At 37.8% G+C, this 21404-nt stretch overlaps 3 protein-coding genes across 4 annotated transcripts; 1 reads left to right on the top strand and 2 right to left on the bottom strand.

Moving 5' to 3' along the window:
• Nucleotides 1–2254: 2254 nt before the first annotated feature.
• Nucleotides 2255–6199, bottom strand: tubb4bl (tubulin, beta 4B class IVb-like). Its single transcript, XM_042719814.1, has 4 exons — nt 6003–6199; nt 4935–5043; nt 4195–4305; nt 2255–3625 (listed from the first exon to the last, which is right to left on the bottom strand). Exons 1-4 carry the CDS (start codon nt 6057–6059, stop codon nt 2568–2570), a joined length of 1335 nt encoding a protein of 444 aa, XP_042575748.1. The 5' UTR covers nt 6060–6199; the 3' UTR covers nt 2255–2567.
• Nucleotides 6200–7500: 1301 nt separating this feature from the next.
• Nucleotides 7501–13556, top strand: LOC109052194 (nuclear factor 7, brain-like). Of its 2 annotated transcripts, XM_042719798.1 has the most exons (6): nt 7503–8589; nt 11126–11221; nt 11328–11558; nt 11636–11658; nt 12317–12435; nt 12942–13556. In XM_042719798.1, exons 1-6 carry the CDS (start codon nt 8161–8163, stop codon nt 13469–13471), a joined length of 1428 nt encoding a protein of 475 aa, XP_042575732.1. In that variant the 5' UTR covers nt 7503–8160; the 3' UTR covers nt 13472–13556. The 2 variants fall into 2 exon arrangements, with proteins under 2 accessions (XP_042575738.1, XP_042575732.1); XM_042719804.1 differs by lacking the exon at nt 11126–11221 and having other exon boundaries at nt 7501–8589.
• Nucleotides 13557–15684: 2128 nt separating this feature from the next.
• On the bottom strand, nt 15685–17712 carry LOC109052212 (G-protein coupled receptor 183-like). The gene has a single exon (XM_042714842.1). It carries the CDS (start codon nt 16789–16791, stop codon nt 15841–15843), a length of 951 nt encoding a protein of 316 aa, XP_042570776.1. The 5' UTR covers nt 16792–17712; the 3' UTR covers nt 15685–15840.
• Between the last annotated feature and the right edge of the window lie 3692 nt (nt 17713–21404).

Below are 21404 nucleotides of genomic sequence, written 5' to 3'. Positions count from 1 at the left end.
GTTGGTAACTGAACAAGTTGACAGTAGCCACTGACTTCCATAGTATGGGGGAAAAATACTATGGAAGTCAATGACTACCGTCAACTTTTTAATGACAAAATTTTAATTTTTGGGTGAACTGTCACTTTAAATGTCATCAGCTTAACCAATGGTGTTAATTTGGGGGCAGGACTATTTGTTTGACTGAATAATGGAAGCTTGGTTAAATTAGTCATTATTTTTGCATTTCTGTTTGTTAGCACTAGATTATGCACACTACACCTTTAAATATTTATTCAAATCAGTTTGCTCATAATATAGGATGTTCATGCTCTTATATATGTTTGTTGAAACCACTTTTCAAATTATTTCAAGAGCCGTATTTGTCTTGATTTACCTCAGTAATGTTCTCAATCTATATAATTTAATCTAGTATTAATTTTCTAGAAATTTGTTCAGTGCAACAGTCAATTCTACTTGGAATCGTTCTTGATTCTTTTATCATAGCATGAATGTTTACATTCAAATATTTCATGCATTTTTTTCACTGGAGTGCCTTTTCAAATTTCAGCTTTTTAGAATCTGTTAAATTGTGCCGTTTATATTTAAGATTAAAAGACACAGCCAGATGCCTTTGCTTTTATAAATGGTTATTCCATATTAAAAATATTGAAGACACAGGACAAATTATCATTAAAACATTATTTTATTAAGCTAATTCATTAAGTGTTATTCTTTCTCTGAAGATGCAGTCTCTAGCATAATAGAATGTTACTACGCAGTAAAAATAAGTTGCTGTGCCATGATACGGTGAACAGGTGTGGATTCTATATTGTGGAATTTAGCAAGACTGTGCTGTGCTGGATGTCTTCTGTCTTCCATTTGTATTTCTACAGCGTGAAGGTAAGGTCGTACAAATTTATGAATGGGCCGCTCGTTTTTAAAATCTGATTTACTGTTTACTGTTATTCTTCTAGTTATTTGCCTAACAGCTAATGAATCAGAATTCTTGCCCATTTACAGAAAATAGCTTACCTCTACATTGGAAAAATAAGGTGGTTAATTTTATGACATTACATATATGTCCCATGAGAGCTGACACAACAATAATATCTGGGTGTGCATGGAGGAGTATCTTTCTTAAGAAGCATAGTACAGTAATTAGTCAGAATCGTTTAAGGCTGTGTCTCAGATTTCTTGCCAAGAACATTGCAAGAGCTTATTGTGAGGACTAGATCTAAGAAAAGCATGTTCAGCACGTTGTTTTCAGGAACACTGCTCTCTAGTGGTTTAGTTTGTCTTTCAAGCAGTTGTTTTAAAATAAATAATTAAGCCATCCTGTGTCCACCTGGTTAAGAATCACTAATGTTAAAGCGTTAGTTCACCCAAAAATGAAAATTAGCTCATAAATTACTCACCCTCAAGTCATCCTAGGTGTATATAACTTTCTTCTTTCAGATGAATCCAGTGGGAATTATTTAAAAACTGCCTTTGATCTTTCAAGCTGTTTAATGCCACTCAGCGGGTGTTGCAGTGCTTCAGTCCAAAAGAAGTGAAATAAAAGGCATCCATCCTTAATAAAAAGTGTCTCACACGGCTCCGGGGGGAGAACAAATTCCTCCTGTAGTGAATCGATGCATTTTTTGTAGGAAAAATAACCATATTTAAAACTTAACAATCACTTTAATGTAGCTTGCGTTCACTGTTGTAAACGAAAGCAGCTTCGGGCGGATGACGTATGAGGTCAGCGCTGAGCATGCGCTGCTCAGAACTGACGAATGCGGAAGCGCAGGGGAGAGATCAAAACAAAACAACGGTCACTAATTAAAAAATACAAAATGAGGATTTGTAGAGAATAATGTCAGAGGATTTCGATATAAGCCAAGAGTAAATGTAAGGAAACTTTGCTTCCTTTGCTCCTGTTAACAAACGTTGATTTTCACGACACTCACCAGCGCATGTGCAGCGCTGACCTCATACGTCATCCTCCCGTAGCTGCTTCAGTGTACAACTGATGGTGCATGCTACATTAAAGTGATTACTACGTTTTGAATATGGATATTTTTCTTCTTCTTTTGGACTGAAGCACTGCAACACCCGCTGAGTGGCATTAAACAGCTTGAAAGATCAAAGAAAATTTTTAATATAACTCCGACTGGATTCGTCTGAAAGAAGAAAGTCATATACACCTAGGAGGACTTGAGGGTGAGTAATTTATGGGCTAATTCATGAAACCCTCTGTAAAATTAGAAAAAAAACAACAAAGCAATTCAGCTGTAGTAGTAGCCTTTATTCAGAATGACACTGACAACAGTTACATCGTTACAGGCTTCACAGTTAAAATCACTTGCGTTTCACTTGAATGTGAAGGGAGATTTGATGGCGTGCATTCATAACATTCAGAAACACAAAACCAAACCAAAAGTTCACAATTCCTCAAAATGTCACTGGAGGGGGTGATGACTGTCATTGTTGGATACTGAATGTGAAAACGCATTCATTGTTCTGGAGAGCACTGGTTTGTGGTGAGAAGGATGAAATGTGGGGGATGGAGTGGAAGGAATATTATTTCGGCAGATGGTTGCAATTTAGGCAACCTCCTCCTCACCCTCCTCTTCGAACTCGCCCTCTTCGGCGGTGGCGTCCTGGTACTGCTGGTACTCGGACACCAGGTCGTTCATGTTGCTCTCAGCCTCTGTGAACTCCATCTCGTCCATGCCCTCGCCGGTGTACCAGTGAAGGAAAGCCTTGCGCCTGAACATAGCGGTGAACTGCTCGGAAATGCGCTTGAAGAGCTCCTGGATAGCCGTGCTGTTGCCGATGAAAGTGGCTGCCATTTTGAGCCCGCGGGGTGGGATGTCGCATACGGCGGTCTTGACGTTGTTGGGGATCCACTCGACGAAGTAGCTGCTGTTCTTGTTCTGGACGTTCAGCATCTGCTCATCCACCTCCTTCATGGACATGCGTCCACGGAAGACGGCGGCCACGGTCAGGTAGCGGCCGTGACGGGGGTCGCAGGCGGCCATCATGTTCTTGGCGTCGAACATCTGCTGCGTGAGCTCGGGCACGGAGAGCGAGCGGTACTGCTGGCTGCCTCGGCTGGTGAGTGGAGCAAAGCCGGGCATGAAGAAGTGCAGACGTGGGAAGGGCACCATGTTGACTGCCAGTTTGCGAAGGTCAGCGTTGAGCTGGCCGGGGAAGCGGAGGCAGGTGGTGACGCCGCTCATGGTGGCAGAGACGAGATGGTTGAGGTCGCCGTAAGTTGGTGTGGTGAGCTTGAGGGTGCGGAAGCAGATGTCATAGAGAGCTTCATTGTCGATGCAGTAGGTCTCGTCAGTGTTCTCTACCAGCTGGTGGACGGATAGTGTGGCGTTGTAGGGCTCCACCACGGTGTCGGACACCTTGGGCGAAGGCACCACGCTGAAAGTGTTCATGATGCGGTCGGGATACTCTTCACGGATCTTGCTGATGAGGAGGGTGCCCATGCCGGAGCCAGTGCCTCCACCAAGAGAGTGGGTGAGCTGGAAGCCTTGCAGACAGTCGCAGCTTTCTGCTTCCTTGCGAACAACATCCAGTACTGAGTCCACCAGCTCTGCTCCTTCTGTGTAGTGACCTTTGGCCCAGTTGTTTCCAGCACCACTCTGACCTGCAATCATTAAAATTTAGCGTTGAAAGTGTCTTTCAAGAAAAAAGCCACATTTTCAACACCTTCAGGCAGCTGTTTCAGGCATCCAAGACCAAGCTCTATCTACTTGAATGGGCAGATCCAGAAATCTGGCCAAACATAATTCAAACAAGCAACAAAATCTGGCACATACTGTCCCATAAATGTTGTTTCTTGTGCTGAAATAGCATTAAAAAAGGTTTTCAGGTTGGTAAAGCCAAGGTGCAACCAGAGCCTCTAACAGCAGCTGGTGATGACCTTAGCAATTAGTGATTGGCTCTTTTATTTAGAAGGTGGGACTTATTGTGCCATACTGTGTGTTGAACTTTCTCCCATTCATAAGAGTGCACCATCACCATCAGTCTTCTGACAGCAATTTGCAGGCATCCACCATGTCAAATTTTAACTCCTTCTTGCATCCAACAGAAGAGACCATTTAATTGCTGTCAGTGTGGATTCATACCTACTAAGCATGTAAAATGATGCTGTAGCACCACATGATGGAAATAACAAAGATAATGGAAAAAACATTTGATGAATGATTAGCTTACCAAACACAAAGTTGTCAGGCCTAAATATCTGTCCAAAGGGTCCAGAACGAACTGAATCCATTGTGCCAGGCTCCAGATCCACCAAGATGGCACGGGGAACATACTTCCCACCTAAACAAAAAGATGGATACAGCAGGTCATACTAACCAGACATTTGTTACATTGTGCATGCAAATTTCTGTGCACATGAGGTGAGGTTTGAAAGTCTGAGACCACAATGTTGGCTTACATTTTGCATAACTAAAAACAATAAAAATCAGTATTTTATACAAATCAGCATACAACTTGAAGTTTGTGTCCTCCTTTCGCTGTAATGATAGCAGCACTCAAGCTGTATGAAGTGTGTGCCAAACCTAATGATCATGTTATCCAACATGATTTGAAAATGATTCAAAGAGTATCAGCTTGGGTTTTGTCATTTCTTAAGTGCAAAGGAGTTAACAATGTGACAGTTTTCCTTAACTTTCATTAATAGCTTCATTAGTTGCCAAGGCAGAATTTCTCATTTTTATTTTATTTATTAGTTTTTCTTAATTATTTTATTTGATATATTAATATTATTATTTATTTGTTTGTTTGTTAGCGATAAAAACACTGCTCCAGTATTTTAATGTCACCTTTGGATCCCACTAAATATTTTTGCTGTCATGAGTGTCATCAAATATTGTATTTATTTAAATATTGCATAAAGATGCTGACAATTCTTGCTTCTGCAACCTTTATGATATTTAAAAAACTACCTGTGGCCTCATTGTAGTAAACGCTGATCCTGTCTAGCTGCAGGTCGCTGTCTCCATGATATGTTCCGGTTGGATCAATGCCGTGCTCATCGCTGATAACCTCCCAGAACTGAGAGAGAGGACGAGGAGGAGGAGGAAGAGGAAGAGGAGGAGGAGGAGGAGAGAAAACAGGGCCGAGGCCAGAGAGAGGGAGAGGGAGGGACAGACGGAGACAGAAAAAACGAAGAATAATATTTATCTCGTTAGAAATAAAAAAGAAATAATGAATGAAATGAGCATCAAATATGCATATTTAAAATTTGTTTGATCAAAAAAAAAATACTAAAGAATAAATGATGCTGAGTAAATAAAGAAATGCAACGAAAATAATTCTATTATATAGATTATTCACAATTAATATTTTCATATACTTGTTTTAAAGAACGTTTCTCCTACATATATTTGGAATCTTGCGGACTGTGCATTTTACAGATTTCAATGAATCCGAGGAATGTGATGTTATTTTCTTTCGGCGATATATACGAAATATAGTCTAGACTCGGATGCATAAGTAAATATATTAATACATATGTAATGCATTTTTATATATTTGCTAAATATTAAATACCAAAGTAGAATATTTTATTCCCGTATGCTAATTAAACGTAAAGTAGGTCATTCCCGTAGATAGGAGGAACCAATTCCAACAATTCAGTCTCATTAGCCTATCAAAAATGAATGACCCTGAAGGTATACATAAAGTCTAACTGTAATAAATGTGCCATAATTGCATGATTATCACAATTAGAAAAGGAGGGAAAAACAAAGGAACGTTTAATTCATTCATTCTCCATCGTACAATGGATGAGACGTTTCCTCTGCGCACAATGCACCGGCTGTCTTTAACTCTAAATCGGACAAATGCGCGTTTAAATCGTGCATGCAGTTGACAGAAGCTGCAGAATGAATCGAACCGAGCATTTCTAGAAGATTCTTTGAAGTGTGGATTAGTCGCCTTTGAGGGCATCGCGTGCAAGTTCAGATCTGAGCCATCCGTTCTCAAAAAGCAACATTATTGGTGTATTTTACCTTGGCTCCGATCTGGTTGCCGCACTGGCCAGCTTGCAGGTGCACAATCTCGCGCATGGTGCTGCGGGAAGGACAATGGCGGGGATGCAGGAATCTAGGGTTGTCTTCTGCCGCACGAAACGGAACGAGCTGCTTTTTCTGTCGCTCGGAGATTAACGCCCGCCTCTGAACTCCGTTCCTGGGCTGAACTTGTGGTGCAAGATGACGTCATCGCCATGGTAACCAAGACTGGAGGAGAGAAGGAGGACCTTGAGCTCGTGGAGACACCGGATAGGATGCTGCCTGTGATTTGGACGGAGATGATAGGCGACTCTCCAAGGACCACTGACTATAAAGACATGTCTGAAAAATATTGCAAAGGGAATAGAAAATGGCTTTTCATTACAGTAATAAACTACTATGGTACTACCATTGTTTTTTGTAGGTGGCTACACTGGACTGGAGCAGGACTATAACGCAATAGAGATAGATTGGTGCTTGACCAGTGCGGCTCATACTAAATTATTGGTAACACTTTACAGTAAGGTTCATTAGTTAACATTAGTTACATTAACATTATAACATGAATTAAGAATGAACAACACTTTTACAGCATTTATTAATCTTAGTTAATGTTAATTTCAACATTTACTATAGCATTATTAAAATCAAAAGTTGTGCTTGTTAACATTAGCTAATGCACTATAAATTAACATGAACTAGCAATGAACGACTGTATTTTCATTGACAGACACCAACAAAGATTAATAAATACTGTAATAAATGCACTGCTCGTTGTATATTCATGTTAGTTAATACATAATAATACTAACTAACTGAACCTTATTGTAAAGTGTTACCAAATCATTATATCTGGTCCTGGTCCATCAATCCTATTTTGATTCTTTAAGTATTATGTCTTGCATTTCAGTACAAATACAGCTGTGCTTTAGACTGACATTTAAACAGACATATGATCTATGTGCTTAAAATCAATCAAAAGAAGTCCGTATGGAGATCACCATGAAACCATTAGAGAAAGCTTGTAGGTTCCATTTGGAATATTTTTGAATATATAATTTCCGTTGGGTTCTATCTATCTATCTATCTATCTATCTATCTATCTATCTATCTATCTATCTATCTATCTATCTATCTATCTATCTATCTATCTATCTATCTATCTATCTATCTATCTATCTATCTATTTATTGCATTAAGAGCATTTATTATTATTATTATTATTATTATTATTTTATAATAATTTAATGTCACCCATTAAGGTAAAATATAATATATATACTTTATATGCTTATTTACTATACAAATATTAATATGAAGTAAATAAATAAATAAAAATGTTATGCCTATAAAATCAGATCAACATCATATATGCCTATGCACAACATATCATAAACATATAGCTAGAAAAATCTGAAAAAAATTGGCTATGCCTAATATAATACACTGAAAAAAATGGTGTAGGATTTACTTTGAAAATATTTTCACTCAGATATTTCTAGTAAATTTCACAAATAATTACAAAAAACAAAAACAAACAAACATTGAATTAAATATGAAATTTTGAAGTAGAAACGGTATTTTCCTGTAAAACTTACTCCAATATTTTACAATCAGTCAATAGGGTGTAATTTTTTTGGCACTGTGCCTTTTTCATGACAATTAAGTCCAGACTCAAGGCATTTTATTTAGCGGTCATTACAATACTTTATACTGCATTAGATTAATTCCTGTCATAATTTTAATTAGCATAAATTAAACAGTACAACACCAAAACTACCATGATATTTGAGATTTACACAATTACAATGTAAATAATTATATTGATTGTTATGCATTAAAGTAATGATTTTGCATGTGCATATGTCACAATGCATAAGTACATTTATACACATTATCTATTAAAAATGTATTTAATGTGATGCATGGGAAGAAACCACACCTACTATTCAAATCAGACTGCGGGAACATGCTGAAGGCTCTCGACATCATTAAAACCCCTTGACTTCTAGTTTTACTAGTTCAGTGTGCATAGACCCCTCCTTCTCTAGTGATGCATGTCAAGACAGACTGAGCTCCATGAAACCAGCGGAGTGAGAACACCTGTAAACTCAACAACAGCTTCAGCTGCGAAGTCTAATGCAGCCTACAATCCCTCATGTTAAAACCCCAGGACCTGCTAGAGGACATGTCTGCAAACCTTCCCGAAGAGGACCTCTCCTGTCCCGTGTGCTGTGAGATCTTCCAGGATCCGGTGCTTTTGCCGTGCAGTCACAGTTTCTGCAGGAGCTGTCTGGAGCACTTCTGGGAGAGCACAATCTTTCGTAGCTGCCCTGTCTGCAGAAGAAGAGCCTCCAAGAAAAGCCCCCCTTCAAACCGGGCCCTCAAAAACCTGTGTGAAGCATTTCTGCTGGGCAGAGGCCAGGGCAGTGCATCTGGAACGAACATCCTGTGCTGGAGACATGGGGAAAAGCTCAAACTCTTCTGTTTGGTGGATCAGGAGCCTATCTGCGTGGTGTGCCAAGCCTCAAAAATGCACAAAGGTCACGACTGCTCTCCCACGGAAGAGGCGGCTCTGGACTGTAAGGTAGAGTTTGACAGTGCCACATTGTTTTGACAATCTGTGTTACATTGTGTCGTGCTCAATGCTGCTGTTACTGATTTACAGCGGCAGAACACAAGAATGCTGTTTATCAAGTTCACTTTGACATTATCTCAGTGTGTTCAGCCAAAAAGACCATGGCAGACTTTCAAACAACACCTTCTGCATTCCCCTCCTTCAAGCTCCCATTGTGGCATATGCGTCCTATTGTATTCTGGGAAAATGTGATCAGCTCTTTCAAAAATGTGACATAAATCTTTCAGAGTATCCTTGCAGTTGGATCAGGGTAATGCATGTTGAGAGAAGGTTAAGGCTTCATTCGTTTATAGTTCTTCTGCAGTGTTTTTTCTCAGCTGGTGGGTTGTAGGTCTGTTCTGAAAAAACAATGCTCAATGCAAATACATTGCTTATAATGCATAGTTTGGATAGCACTATAAAGAAACATATTAGCATTTAAAAGGGAAGACAAAACACTGGCCAAATCTTTTGTTTTTAACATAAAAAGACGTGCAACCATTCAAATTTAGGTGAAAATTAAAAGTAAATGTCCTCAAACCTTAAAAACCATGCTATTAATTATTACATTTTTAAGTTCAAGTGTTATTTTAGTATCATTGAGATACTATTAAAGATTTTTATTTATTTATTTATTTTTTGATATATTTTTGGGATACGTTTTTATTTTTATTTTCATTTTAATTTCAGCTATTTTTTTATAATTTTTTTTCACCTTAATTTTTATTCTTATCTTTAGGAACAAAGTTAAACATATATATTTGTTCATAAAATCTTTGTGGGTCAACATAGATCACTAAAAAAGAACAATAAACAAATTTATTTAAATCATACACAAAAGACATCCACTTAGGGAATAAATAAAATAATAAAATAAAACAATTATTGCTTTATTTTTATTTTATTAAAATAAACACACACACACACACACACACACACACACACACACACACACACACACACACACACACACACACACACACACACACACACACACACACACACACACACACACACACAGTGGGTAAAGAATCACCCCCTTTAAAATAATAACATTTTGTTGCTTTGCAGCTTGAAATGAAGACGGACCTTTTGCTTTAATTACATCCTTTAGTCTGTTGGGATATGTCTCTAGAAGTTCTGCAGAACTACTCAAGTTCAGTTCAATTTGATGGGAAGTGTTTGTGGACTGCAGTCTTTCACAGATTTTCAGTGGGGTTTAAGTCTGGGCTCTGAAGAGGCCATGCAAGGACATTAACCTTTTTCTCCTTCAACCACTGTGTGCTCAGTTTTGCTGTGTGCTTTGGGTTATTGTCATATTAGAAGCTAAACATTCTTTCCATTTACAACTTTCTGGCAGAGGGCAGCCGATTTTCCTCAAGAATTTGACAGTATTTTACCCCATCCATTTTTGTTCTATCCTGACAAGTGCTCCAGTCTCTGCTGCAGAGAAACAGCCCATAACAGGACATTACCTCCTCCATTCTTTACTGGAAGAATGCTGTTATCTGGATGCCGAGCTGTATTGGATTTCTGCCAGATGTATCATTTCCATGAGATGTATCAGTCTCATCTGCCTCAGAATCTTCAAGGTGGATTCTGGCAAAGCTTAGTTGTGACTGCATGTGGCCTTTCTTGAGGAGTGGCTTTTTTCCTTGCAACCCTCCCATAGGAGACACATTTGTGGAGAATTTGTGTTATTGTTGTCACATGCACACAATGACCACTCTTTGTCATGAATTCCTGCAACTGCTTCAGAGTTGCTGTAGGCCTCTTGGTATCCTCTCTGAGTTACATTCAGTTTGGAGTGACGTCCTGATCCAGGGAATGTCTGTGTTGTACCAAATACTTTCCACTTCTTAATAAACGACTTCACTGTACTTCTAGGCATTGATAAAGCCTTTATTTATTTATTTTTGCATCCATTTCCTGACTTGTACCTGTCCACAACTTTAACTTTTAACAGTGCCTTGCCACCAAATAGTTGATTGTTTGCTTTAGTTGCACTACCAAGGACTGAAATGCTCTAGGAAAGCTATTTTCTTGCTGAGCGAATCAAAATGACCACAGCTGACCACAGCTGAAAGTCAGATGGCTTTACAAGTCATTAATAAGAAGCGGGGTGATCCTTTATCCAACTCAGTGATTCAGGTTTTTTTTTTTTTTAGTTAGTGTTATATTTTCACTTAGATGTTATCCAGTCAATACAGCTGGATGAAACAAAAACTTTGTCCATCTTCATTTCAGGCTGCCTTTTCAGTCAAAATTTATTTTATTTCAAGTAAAAAAAAGTTTTTTTTATGTTTTTAGTTTTAGTATTAGTTAACTATAATAACCCTTGTTTCTCTTTTATTATAATTTAATTTAATATGAATTGTGTGATAGACACTTCTGATGCTGACACCAATTGATACCCGAAGCAAAGTCTCCTTCCTGAAGTACTGTTTTACATACATTAAGGAATATATCCTTGGTTTTTCTTTTAAAAACAATATTTCATTTACAGGATAAAATGTATGCTGCCATGAAGGTACTGCAGTGTAAGCTGGAGGTATTCAATAAAGCAAGACAATCTTCAGCTATTACTTTGGAGCACATTAAGGTTCATATTATATTTAATCAGATATGTTGCTTTTGTCAAAAGGTCAGTCAGTAGATTTCATCAATGCCAGTTTTTTTTTTTTTTTTTTTTTTTTTTTTTATCTTAGAATCAGGCCAATCGGGTTGAGAGGCAAATAAAGGATGAGTTTCTCAAGCTCCATCAGTTTCTTTATGAGGAGGAAGAGCACAGGTTATCAGCACTGAAGGAGGAGGAAGAGCTCAGGGTTGCTGCTGTGAAAAACAGAGATGATGACGACGCACAGAGGATTTCATTTCTTACAGACATAATCAGGACAATGGAGCAAACCATAAATGCTGAAGATTTAACATTGCTGCAGGTGAGAATATCGACATCTGTTGGGATAACATGTTCTCATTCATTCACTTGTTATTCATTCATGTTAATCTTTTACAGAACTTCAAAGCTATCATTGACAGGTAAGTATATCTATCACTTTTTTTCCCATTACTTTTGTTTTGCTGTTGCTTCTAATCTATGGTTCTTAACTGATGGGTTGCAACCTAAAAATGGTTTGCAGTGTCAGTGTCACACATTAAATCCATATGGGATGATCTTTGCACCACGTTGAGTTTTTAGGGTTTTATTTATTTATTTATTTATTTGTCCTAAGCATATACAGTACAAAAATAGATTTTCTGTGTCATTTTTATGTCAGCTACTAGTATAATCAGTGTATTAAAATGAATTCCTGAACTAAAAAATTAATTTAACAGTTTATTACCTATAAGACTGAATCAACATCAGCTCACATTGTATGGGATAATACATACAATTAAGCCTAGAATAGAATATTAATAAATACATCAAATGTCACAAAAACACAGAAAGATAAATATGGTTTGTCATTAATTAAAGCTGGGATTATTTAATGATTATATTTTAATTATTATTATTATTATTATTACTTTTAAATTATAAAACATTTTCTTTTATGTCAACATGGCAATTCCTGAAGTAAAACCAGAGCAATTAAAACAAATAAAATAAAATAAAATAAAATAAAATAAAATAAAATAAAATAAAATAAAATAAAATAAAATAAAATAAAATAAAATAAAATAAAAATGTTTGCAGAACGTGCAGTACATTGCAGGATCCAGAAGGCATGTCTGGATCTTTGTTGGATGAATCTAAGCATCTTGGGAATGTAAAGTACAAGGTCTGGGAGAAGATGAAGGCAGTTGCACCTTACAGTAAGTATCTCTAAATTTTAACCTTAATATCTCAGAGATGTAGGGTTAATTTATTTTGCTGCATAGTTATATGTATTTAATGCTGACAGTACTGCGTACTGTATACTGGGATTTTGTCATAACAGCTATAATTAAATAAAACTGCAATAAAATTGCTCAAAAAAAAAAAAGAGAGAGAGAAAAGAACTTCAGTTTCTAAAGTTACTGTTTTTGTATTTGACTTTATACTGATCCCACACACTAAAAAAGAAAAAAAAAAGAAAAAAAAAAGGGAAACAAAAAGTTACAAAAGCTGTCACTGGGGCAGTTCAGGTATTAATATGTACCATTTATGTACTAACTTGTACACTTTAGGTACTAATATGTAGACATTAGGTACTAATATGCACCCTTTAGGAGTAAATAAGGTACAAAGACCTTTTGAAAGGATACCACCCCAGTGACAACTTTTGTAGATTTTTGACAGCTATTTTAGAGTGTTTTCAATGTCTGTCTTCATTTGTCAGGTCCAGTAATTCTGGACCCAAACACAGCCCACCCTTGCTTGACGCTGTCAGATAACCTGACCAGTCTCCGGTATAGCACCCCAAACCAAGGTCTCCCCAGTAACCCTGAGCGTTTCCACATCAGTGCAGAGGTGCTGGGCTGCACTTCCTTTAGCTCCGCAAGCCACAGCTGGGAAATCCAGGTTGGTGACAATGAGGACTGGATTCTGGGCTTGGCCAGTGACAGTGTGAAGCGAGATCAGGAAATTCCTGCCAGACCAGAGAATGGCTTCTGGACCATCTGCTTACGGGATGGGCAATACAGGGCTATGTCATCACCCCCAACTGCTCTAAAAGTGGAGGAGAAACTGCAAAGGGTCTCGGTTCAGCTGAACTGTGACAAAGGGGAGGTGATTTTTTCAAACCCATCGCGTCAAGAAATTATATACACATTTAAACATGTCTTTACAGAAAAGTTATTGCCGTATTTCTACACGCAAAGTAAGCATCCTTTGCAGATCCTCTCCAAGCCTGTGTTGGTGTCTACGTGAAAGTATCATCTAATATCTAATATAATACAGAGAACCTCTTAATAGTACACAACACATGTATTAAATAAATGCAGATTTAAACAGGTTCAACTGAGTCAGTATTGTGTAAAGTAGCCAGAGGCAGTTCTCTTAATGTGCCTGTGCAAGCTTATCCTCACTGCTAATAAAAATTCAAACAATTGCAGTTTCTAAATCTGCTTCAGTGGTGTTTGTCATTAAAGTATACATACATGCAGCATGAAATGCCACAACAAATGCACAAATATACACTGTAATTAGGATATTATTGATACATGGAAGACAGTGAATTCCACACACTGAACTGCAGGGGGCTCCAAAAATACAGAAAAGTACGTACAGTTGCCGTTTTCAAAGCAGAGAATGATCCTTCTTAAGGATCCTTATATAAACTTCGTAATAAGTGCAAATTTTTTTCTTTGTGAGATACTAAAAAAATAAAATAATAATCCTATCCCTGTGAAACTCTAGCATCTACTATCATCATTACAATATGCTTTCAAAAATTTAATAAAAAATTTGTATAATATATTTCTCATGCTCCAAATACTGTAACAACATTCTGAAGTTATTCTGAAATATATTTATATGGGTTCCTGAAGGATAAGCTTCAGGTGAAAAGGACAGCTGATGTTGAAAAAACTTACGCAGCTGTAAAAACCTCTAGAAGGTGTGAACACATATTTTACAAAGACAGAACAGGAGAGTCTGGATTGCAACAGAGAGTTATGTATATGTTCTCTTTATTTTTGAGCCTGAGGTTTTTAAACCTGTGAAGACTAATAATTTTCTCCAGCATGTGCTCCTAACAGTATACAATCAAGAACACTTTTAGATGTTTGTCTTTATAATTGTTAATGTCCAATAATGCCTCTTTAATATTTGCAATAGTTGATGTCCTTTTAATCCAAAAAGACTTGTTCATTGATCAATTAGTGACCCTTTTTCATGGTTACACCATTCCATCAGTAGGTTGTGGCCACAAAGTGTCCATTGAGTATTATTCAAAGAGTTATTAAATACCAATGAGAGCTATTTGTTAACACGGAGATCTTCAGTCTGCTCCAGGGGAACCCCACTGCATCCACATATGCCTGTATCCCTACTATAGTTGATGAAAAACAGCATGCGAAAAGACTAGTGTCTAAATCAGGGGTGCACAAACATACTTTATAGAACATAATTTTTCAATGGTTGTGAAAGCTCTTCGTCAAATGTACTTCCTGCTCAAATAACATAACTGTTCTGCAGAGTTTTACTAAATATTAATGTCAACACAACACAACCAAATAGTTTTAGCGTTTTATGCAATATGTAAAATATCAGTTTAAATGTCAGCCTTTTGTGAAAATGATATCCGCTGTGTCATGCAATGCAAAGAACAGCCTCTAATTCACAATGTTCTTCCAAATGCAGAGATTTGTTTCTGTATGTTACAGAATATATGAAAGACTGATTCATGATATTCTGGAATAGCAACAGCAAAAATAATGTGTTTTCGTTTAGGTTCACATTTCAAAAATATATATTAGGATCTATAATTTGCTTGGTTTATTACAAAATTTTAGACTTGAAAACTCTGCCCAATGCATGGCATATAAAATGTCACCACTATACTATACGATCCTGTCTCCCTGACTGGGTGATGTTGCAGTGATTAATGTTATCTAGTTCTTAACTCACCTGTAACCTGGTAGAGGACTGGGGCCAACTGTAAACTTTACTGGACCCCAGTGATAACTCCTGAACCAACACAAAGCTGAGACAAGATGCAGCCACTGGATGCGCTTGTGGTAAGTCAGACCCAACATTGACTTATGGGATAATATTTAAACTTCAATCAATTTAAGGATAAATATGGTTGAAATGACAAATAACAAACGTTTGAACAGATTAAATAGATTTATTTCTGAGTTCCATTACAAATAGCTCAAATTTGCTCTGTTAACACATGGTGGCGCCTCAAGCCTTCAAATAAACCTTTGCATGTCTATTCAGTTTTATTCAGTCACGTTTATTTATATAGCCTAGCACTTTATACAGTACAGATTGTTTCAAAGCAGCTTAACAGTTATAGACAAGAATATAGTGATTCAATGCTGCAAACAATGTTCAATTCTGCTTTAATATATATGGTTATATACTAATGCTTAGAAAGTTATACACTACGTATAATTGAATATAGAATGGTTTGAGAAAATGAATTCAGTGTTACAGTTCATCAGACATAACTAAAAGAGAGCCTAAAACCTCCAGTACAATATATTGCTAACTATGAAAATTCAGTTACTACTACATTAGTTTGTTAAATAATTTTAAAAACATATTTCAGATGCTGTTCCAGGGAGATGTCATTCATTTGAGGGCTTGTCTTTTTCCTTGCAGCTTAACTTCTCCACACAAGATTCAGGCAAGAATGGTACTTTCTCTAAGCGGGATAAGTAAGTTAAAGGCTGGACAGTGCTGCTGATGTTTACAAAGGCATAACATACTGGCTGCACATAGCAAGTGAAGACCTTTTGGGGATAATGGTCTTCAAAGGGGAACAGAGCCACTGGAGGGAGATAGTTGCTTATGATTATGATCAAGATAGACAGCACCATCTTAAAGGCCTTTCTTTTCATAGGATTCATCTCATCTTTACCAGAACCTCGTGAGCGTTTCAGGGCCCAGAGGATGGCCACGTTACACACCACCATCCAGGTGAAAGCAAACAAGACCTCACCAGTGAAAACTTTCTCAAAGTTGTGGATGCCACCAATGGTTTTGGCTGAAGCATAAGCAAAAGTGAGCAGAAGAACCACGATGGTCAGGCTGATCCTGTATTTGATGTCCTTCAGTTGTCCGAATGCAATGGGAAAGACAACAGCTATAAAGCGATCCAGACAGACGCAGGAGAGGAAGAGCGGCCCACTGGTGTCCTTCACGCCGTATGAGAACTTCAGAGCCATCCAAGCCATAGCGCTCCTCCAGTGGAAGAGATTGAGGGATGATATGATTGTCATGAATCCAAAGTAGGCATCCATGAAAGCGAGGCAGCCCAGGAAGATGTCGGAAGTCAAAGGTTCATTCCGGGTGTTTATTAGGTTTGCGAGGACCAGGATGTTGGCAGGTATTCCAATGACCACGTTGAAGCATTGTATAGCTAGGTCAAAAATGATACCACTCACCATTTGTTCGCACCCCTCAAACACACTGGCGGTGTGTGTCGTGTTGACTGAATCGGTTGTCAGGTTAGAGGATGGCAGGTTGTTTCTGAGGATGTAGCTGAGACTTGTGTCGTAGCGTAGCTGACTTTCCATGAAGTCTGAGGAACTGAAACCAACAAATGAAATTCTGGAATAAGCGAAAAAGACAAACGATAATGTTAACTGAACATATTAACATTCGCCATGCCTCTTGACATTAATGATAAGTGTTTTTTAATTTTATTTCAGATTTATTGTTAGAAAGATCCTTGCATGGTTACCAATCCTGCTTTTGGAGGGTCGCTGTCCTGCAATGTTCAGCTCCAACCCTAATCAAATACACCTGAACAAGCAAATCAGGATTACGTGTTCAGGATTACTTGAAAATGACAGGAAGGTGTGCTGCAGAAGGGTAGGAACTGAAGTCTGCAGGAAGGTATAGCCCTCCAGGAGGAAGGTTGGCTCCCCTTATTCAACACTTTCTTTATTGTTAATAAGTTCCGTTTAGTAAAGATAATTTGACCAGATTCAGTCATAAGGGCAATTTGTAGATCATCTCAAATTTTGTGGCAATACATCAGCTATGACAAACAGTCTCCCTTGAGGATATTATCCTGTTATCCCGTTGCATATCCCCAGAGTAGTGGCACACCTGCACAAACACAGGTACACAGAATACACAAAAACACACCTGTGCAGAAACACCTGTCAAGAGGGAATACCATCGGGGTCCATACAAGAATGACATGAGGCCCGCCCTGTTTCCTCAGCTTGGATATATAAGGGTTGGCTTGGCTATATGTGAGGCAGCTGCACTTGTACATTGTGAATAGTATTGATCAGGAATGTCATCTTTTATTGCATGATTTAAATTTATGATTAACAGTGTTTCAGCAACCCTAGAGTACCCCCAACACTGTACATTTGGCATGTCTCACTAATCCAGGGGTGTCCAGTCCTTCTCCTGGGGGAAGAATTTACTGCAGAACATAGCTTCAACTTACCCCAACAAACCAGGCTGTTAGGGCACTTCAGGACAAGTTTGAAACCAGTAGACTAACTTATTTTGCACAGTAAGTCACCAAAAAAAAAAAAAGTTTAGTTAACCTTTAATGCAATTCAAAACTTCAGTTGTCTTGCACATGTATTTGTTACTATAAAACATTACATGTTAAAGACTGAGGAACTTCTGTGGTTCATCTGTCTCCTTTATAGAAGAGCTTATGGGAAGCACCACCCAGTAATATCTAAAGGGACAGTAAGCTTAATGTGCTCGTCATGCCATTATCTGTACCACTTGTCCACTGGGGCCTCAGAGGGGCCCTTGTGACCCAGAGCATGTCCCTGACCTACTCCCTTTGCCTTCAGGCAAAACACTCTCCAGTGGCACGTCTGCTAAACAATAAGGAGGCTCCCAGGGATTGAAACTGTTAATCAATTGTGTTTTTCTCATTCACCTCTGGGGACATCAACCAGCTAGAGGTGAACAATGGAAACTTGATTTTGATAAGTGTCAAAGTTAATTGAGAAGTCTGTTGTGAGTGGTTCCCAACACTGGTCCCGAAGTACCTCCAACATTACATACTTTGAATGTCTCCATAATCAAACATCCCTGCTTCAGCTTGCTCATCTTCTGAAATGGGTGTTAGAAATGGAAGACATCCAAAATGTCTACTGTTGGGGTACTCAAGGACCACAGTCGGGAAACATCTCTCTAAATCAATGTAATTCCCAATTACAAGTCATCATGAAACAGAGAAATGACCATTTACTTCCTCAATGCACATTCCTGGTCTTACTGTGCGTGTGATTCAAAGAAAAAAAGTTTGTCTGCATGTTTCATTAAAATGTAATTGCATAAGCTACATTTTAAACAACAACAATTTTTCCACTAATCATAACACAGTGGTAAGTTAATAGACAAAATAGCAGACTACAACCCAACCATTTCTCTGTTGCTATGTGACAAACACGATACCAGCTTAGCAAATGAACAGATGAAAAAAGGTGTTTTTTTTATTTATTTTTTATTGATTTCAGGCTACATATTCTGTCCCTTTCAAACTATTTGGAGAAAACATCATCAATTGGTAAAAGCAGTTTGCGTCAGTTTTAAGGTAATGCAACCATTTATTGAAAACGAATTAATGAATTGAACTACTGGTAATTTTTTCTAAATAGCTCCCTGCACTGCTTCCTTCCCCTCCTCCTCTGTCACTTCTGCTGAAGCCAAAAGTGTAGGGGGATGAATGTCCGTTAATAGTGCTGTACAACAAAGGTCAAGCTAATCAGGTTTCATAATAAATGAAACAATTAATAAAAATGTTCACCAGGCAATTGGTTGCATAATCTCTTATTTTCAACAAAAGCATTATACTATGCAGATGCTCTGTTAAAAACTGATTGTGTGTGAGCCTGGCACCCCTATAAAATCAAGGCTCAACTGTTTATAATTATAATAATGTTGGTAATATTAATATTATGACACTGTTGCCCCTATATTGTGACTACAAAAAGGTATGTATGCAAAGAGAACTTCTTTGTCTGTTGGTTTCAGTCAATATTGCTCATTTAAAGAAGTCACATGAGTAAAACATCTTATATTATTAGTAGTGACTCTTGTTCTCTCACCTTTAGTGAAAAATAACCGAGGAATGTTAATCAGTACTGGAAACTAACATCATTTTCCAGCATGGTATTCAATATGATGATGTCTCAATTGTGCAAAATTTCAAAATCACTTAACTGTTTCGATCATTTCATACTGATGACATCCTTTTCTTATTTTGCTGATAATTTTAATGTACTACACCAGTATTACTAAATTTCTTAAAATTTTGTAATGATAAATGATCAGTTTTGGTCAGGTTTTTTTTTTCCACTCTCCAATTACAAGTCGTATTTAAAACTGTATACTTTTTTTTGGTCATTGTCTAGCTAGTAAAACAATCAGCATACTTTGTTAATACTAGTTATAAAAGTGATAAATAACGGTCAAAAAAACAGTACGAAAACTTGAAAGCTTAAAAATGTACCAACGAGCTCCCAATACCAAAACTGTCATTTTGCATTGTAATATGAAAAATTATTGATAGTTAATTTAGAGTAGTTGAACATACTCATAGCTCAATCCAAACAGCTGCAAGATTATCATGATTTTTCCCAAAACCATTCATTTAATGTAAAAAGTGGTACACATAATGACATTATATAAAGCCATGCGTAACAGTATAAGCCTATGAATACACAAAACATGAACATTGAAAAGAGACAAGGAAAAGCATGCTTCTTACCAGACAGACGTTTTTAGCCGTAAAGGTGCGGGTCAGATTGTGGAGTCGCCTTTATAAACATCATGAGGCCAGGAGGAATTACAATTGTTGATAGGAGGCAGGGTCTTTTTTTGAGATGCTTTCTGGACTCGTTCCCTGATGGTGAATTAGACTGTGTTTTCTAGATTCTTCTGTCCTCACAGGATCAAAGCTGTTTTGGTGGGTGTTTTCTTGGTAAAAGCTCACAGTGAGTGTTGTTTTAGAAATTACTGCTTAAGATTAATGTACATTGTTTGAATCATATATGAATCCAACTTTATGATGGGCTTTTGTGGGGAAAAAAGACATTTCTTTTAGTTTTTACTTTCTACAATGATCCCACCTGCCCATTCTGGGATCGTAAACCACCCATTTTCCTTGAAGTAATTATATTGCTCATTCCAAATTGACAAACATTTAATTAAACATATACACAGCATTTAATGAATACATCTTACAAATGTACAATGCAACATTATTACAAAGATTACTATGCTTAAGTGTGTCTTTTTAAAACCAGCATAAAGTCAGTCAGAGAGAATAAATGGGTTAGGTGAGGCATGAGACCTGCATCGGCTGAGATTCAGCCCGTCACACAACACCTCTCCCCTGACTCTGACTTGCATGCTCCAAAACTAGGTCTGGGGGCTGATTTGCATCTTGGGACTGGTCCTGGTTTTGTACCACCGGCCCAGAGGCCCTCGTGTCAGTCTCTAACCCTCTTTCATTGCACACAGAGAGCACAGGTGCAGGACTCTGCTGCCAGTATGTGCACTCGCGTGTCTGCTGTGAGTAACTCTGCATTTATAACTTCATGGATTGAAAAATGAGTTCACATGTGGATAAGTTAGAAGCCAAATGAATACTTTGCTACATACAAATGGGAAAGTATTATCTTTTCTTGGACAAATCAGCAGGTACAGGAAATTTGTTTTAAAAAAGGATTACAGTTGCAAGCTTGCTAAATGCTTAAAATTTTAATAACAAACCATGTGGTTAACATTTCGACTTAGGCGAGTGAAACACCAAGTCAGGTGTCGATTTAAAAGTTGGGCAGTTGACAGGAATAGCCATTAGGTGGCAGTGTCCACATTACACAAACATACATCACACACACAAGAAATGTCAAGCATGGGGAAAACAAAAGGAACAATAAAAATCCTCAGAAATGTTTCAATTTGATGAGCTTGCTCAAGTATGTTGCCAAATAATGTGTTCCTTAAACATGCTTTCTAAGCAGTGCACTTTCAAGTCACGGCCTAGTGGTTAGAGAGTTTGACTCCTAATCCTAAGGTTGTGGGTTCGAGTCTCGGGCCGGCAATACCACGACTGAGGTGCCCTTGAGGAAGGCACCCAACCCCCAACTGCTCCCTGGACACTGCAGCATAAATGGCTGCCCACTGCTCCGGGTGTGTG

This window comes from Cyprinus carpio, chromosome A3 (genome assembly GCF_018340385.1).
Source record: "Cyprinus carpio isolate SPL01 chromosome A3, ASM1834038v1, whole genome shotgun sequence".
NCBI classification, from domain to species: Eukaryota; Metazoa; Chordata; class Actinopteri; order Cypriniformes; family Cyprinidae; genus Cyprinus; species Cyprinus carpio.
Note: the sequence above shows the minus strand (reverse complement) of the source record. Positions and strands in the feature narration are given on the sequence as shown.

Excerpts from the sequence above, each read along its gene's own strand:
- tubb4bl (XM_042719814.1), bottom strand. The coding sequence starts at position 6,059 with ATGCGCGAGATTGTGCACCTGCAAGCTGGCCAGTGCGGCAACCAGATC. Across the intron at positions 5,044-6,002 it reads GCAACCAGATCGGAGCCAAG|TTCTGGGAGGTTATCAGCGA; the intron begins GTAAAATACACC and ends CCTCTCTCTCAG. Across the intron at positions 3,626-4,194 it reads GCCTGACAACTTTGTGTTTG|GTCAGAGTGGTGCTGGAAAC; the intron begins GTAAGCTAATCA and ends TAATGATTGCAG.
- LOC109052194 (XM_042719798.1), top strand. The coding sequence starts at position 8,161 with ATGTTAAAACCCCAGGACCTGCTAGAGGACATGTCTGCAAACCTTCCC. Across the intron at positions 11,222-11,327 it reads TTACTTTGGAGCACATTAAG|AATCAGGCCAATCGGGTTGA; the intron begins GTTCATATTATA and ends TTTTTATCTTAG. Across the intron at positions 11,659-12,316 it reads TTCAAAGCTATCATTGACAG|AACGTGCAGTACATTGCAGG; the intron begins GTAAGTATATCT and ends AAATGTTTGCAG.
- LOC109052212 (XM_042714842.1), bottom strand. The coding sequence starts at position 16,791 with ATGGAAAGTCAGCTACGCTACGACACAAGTCTCAGCTACATCCTCAGA.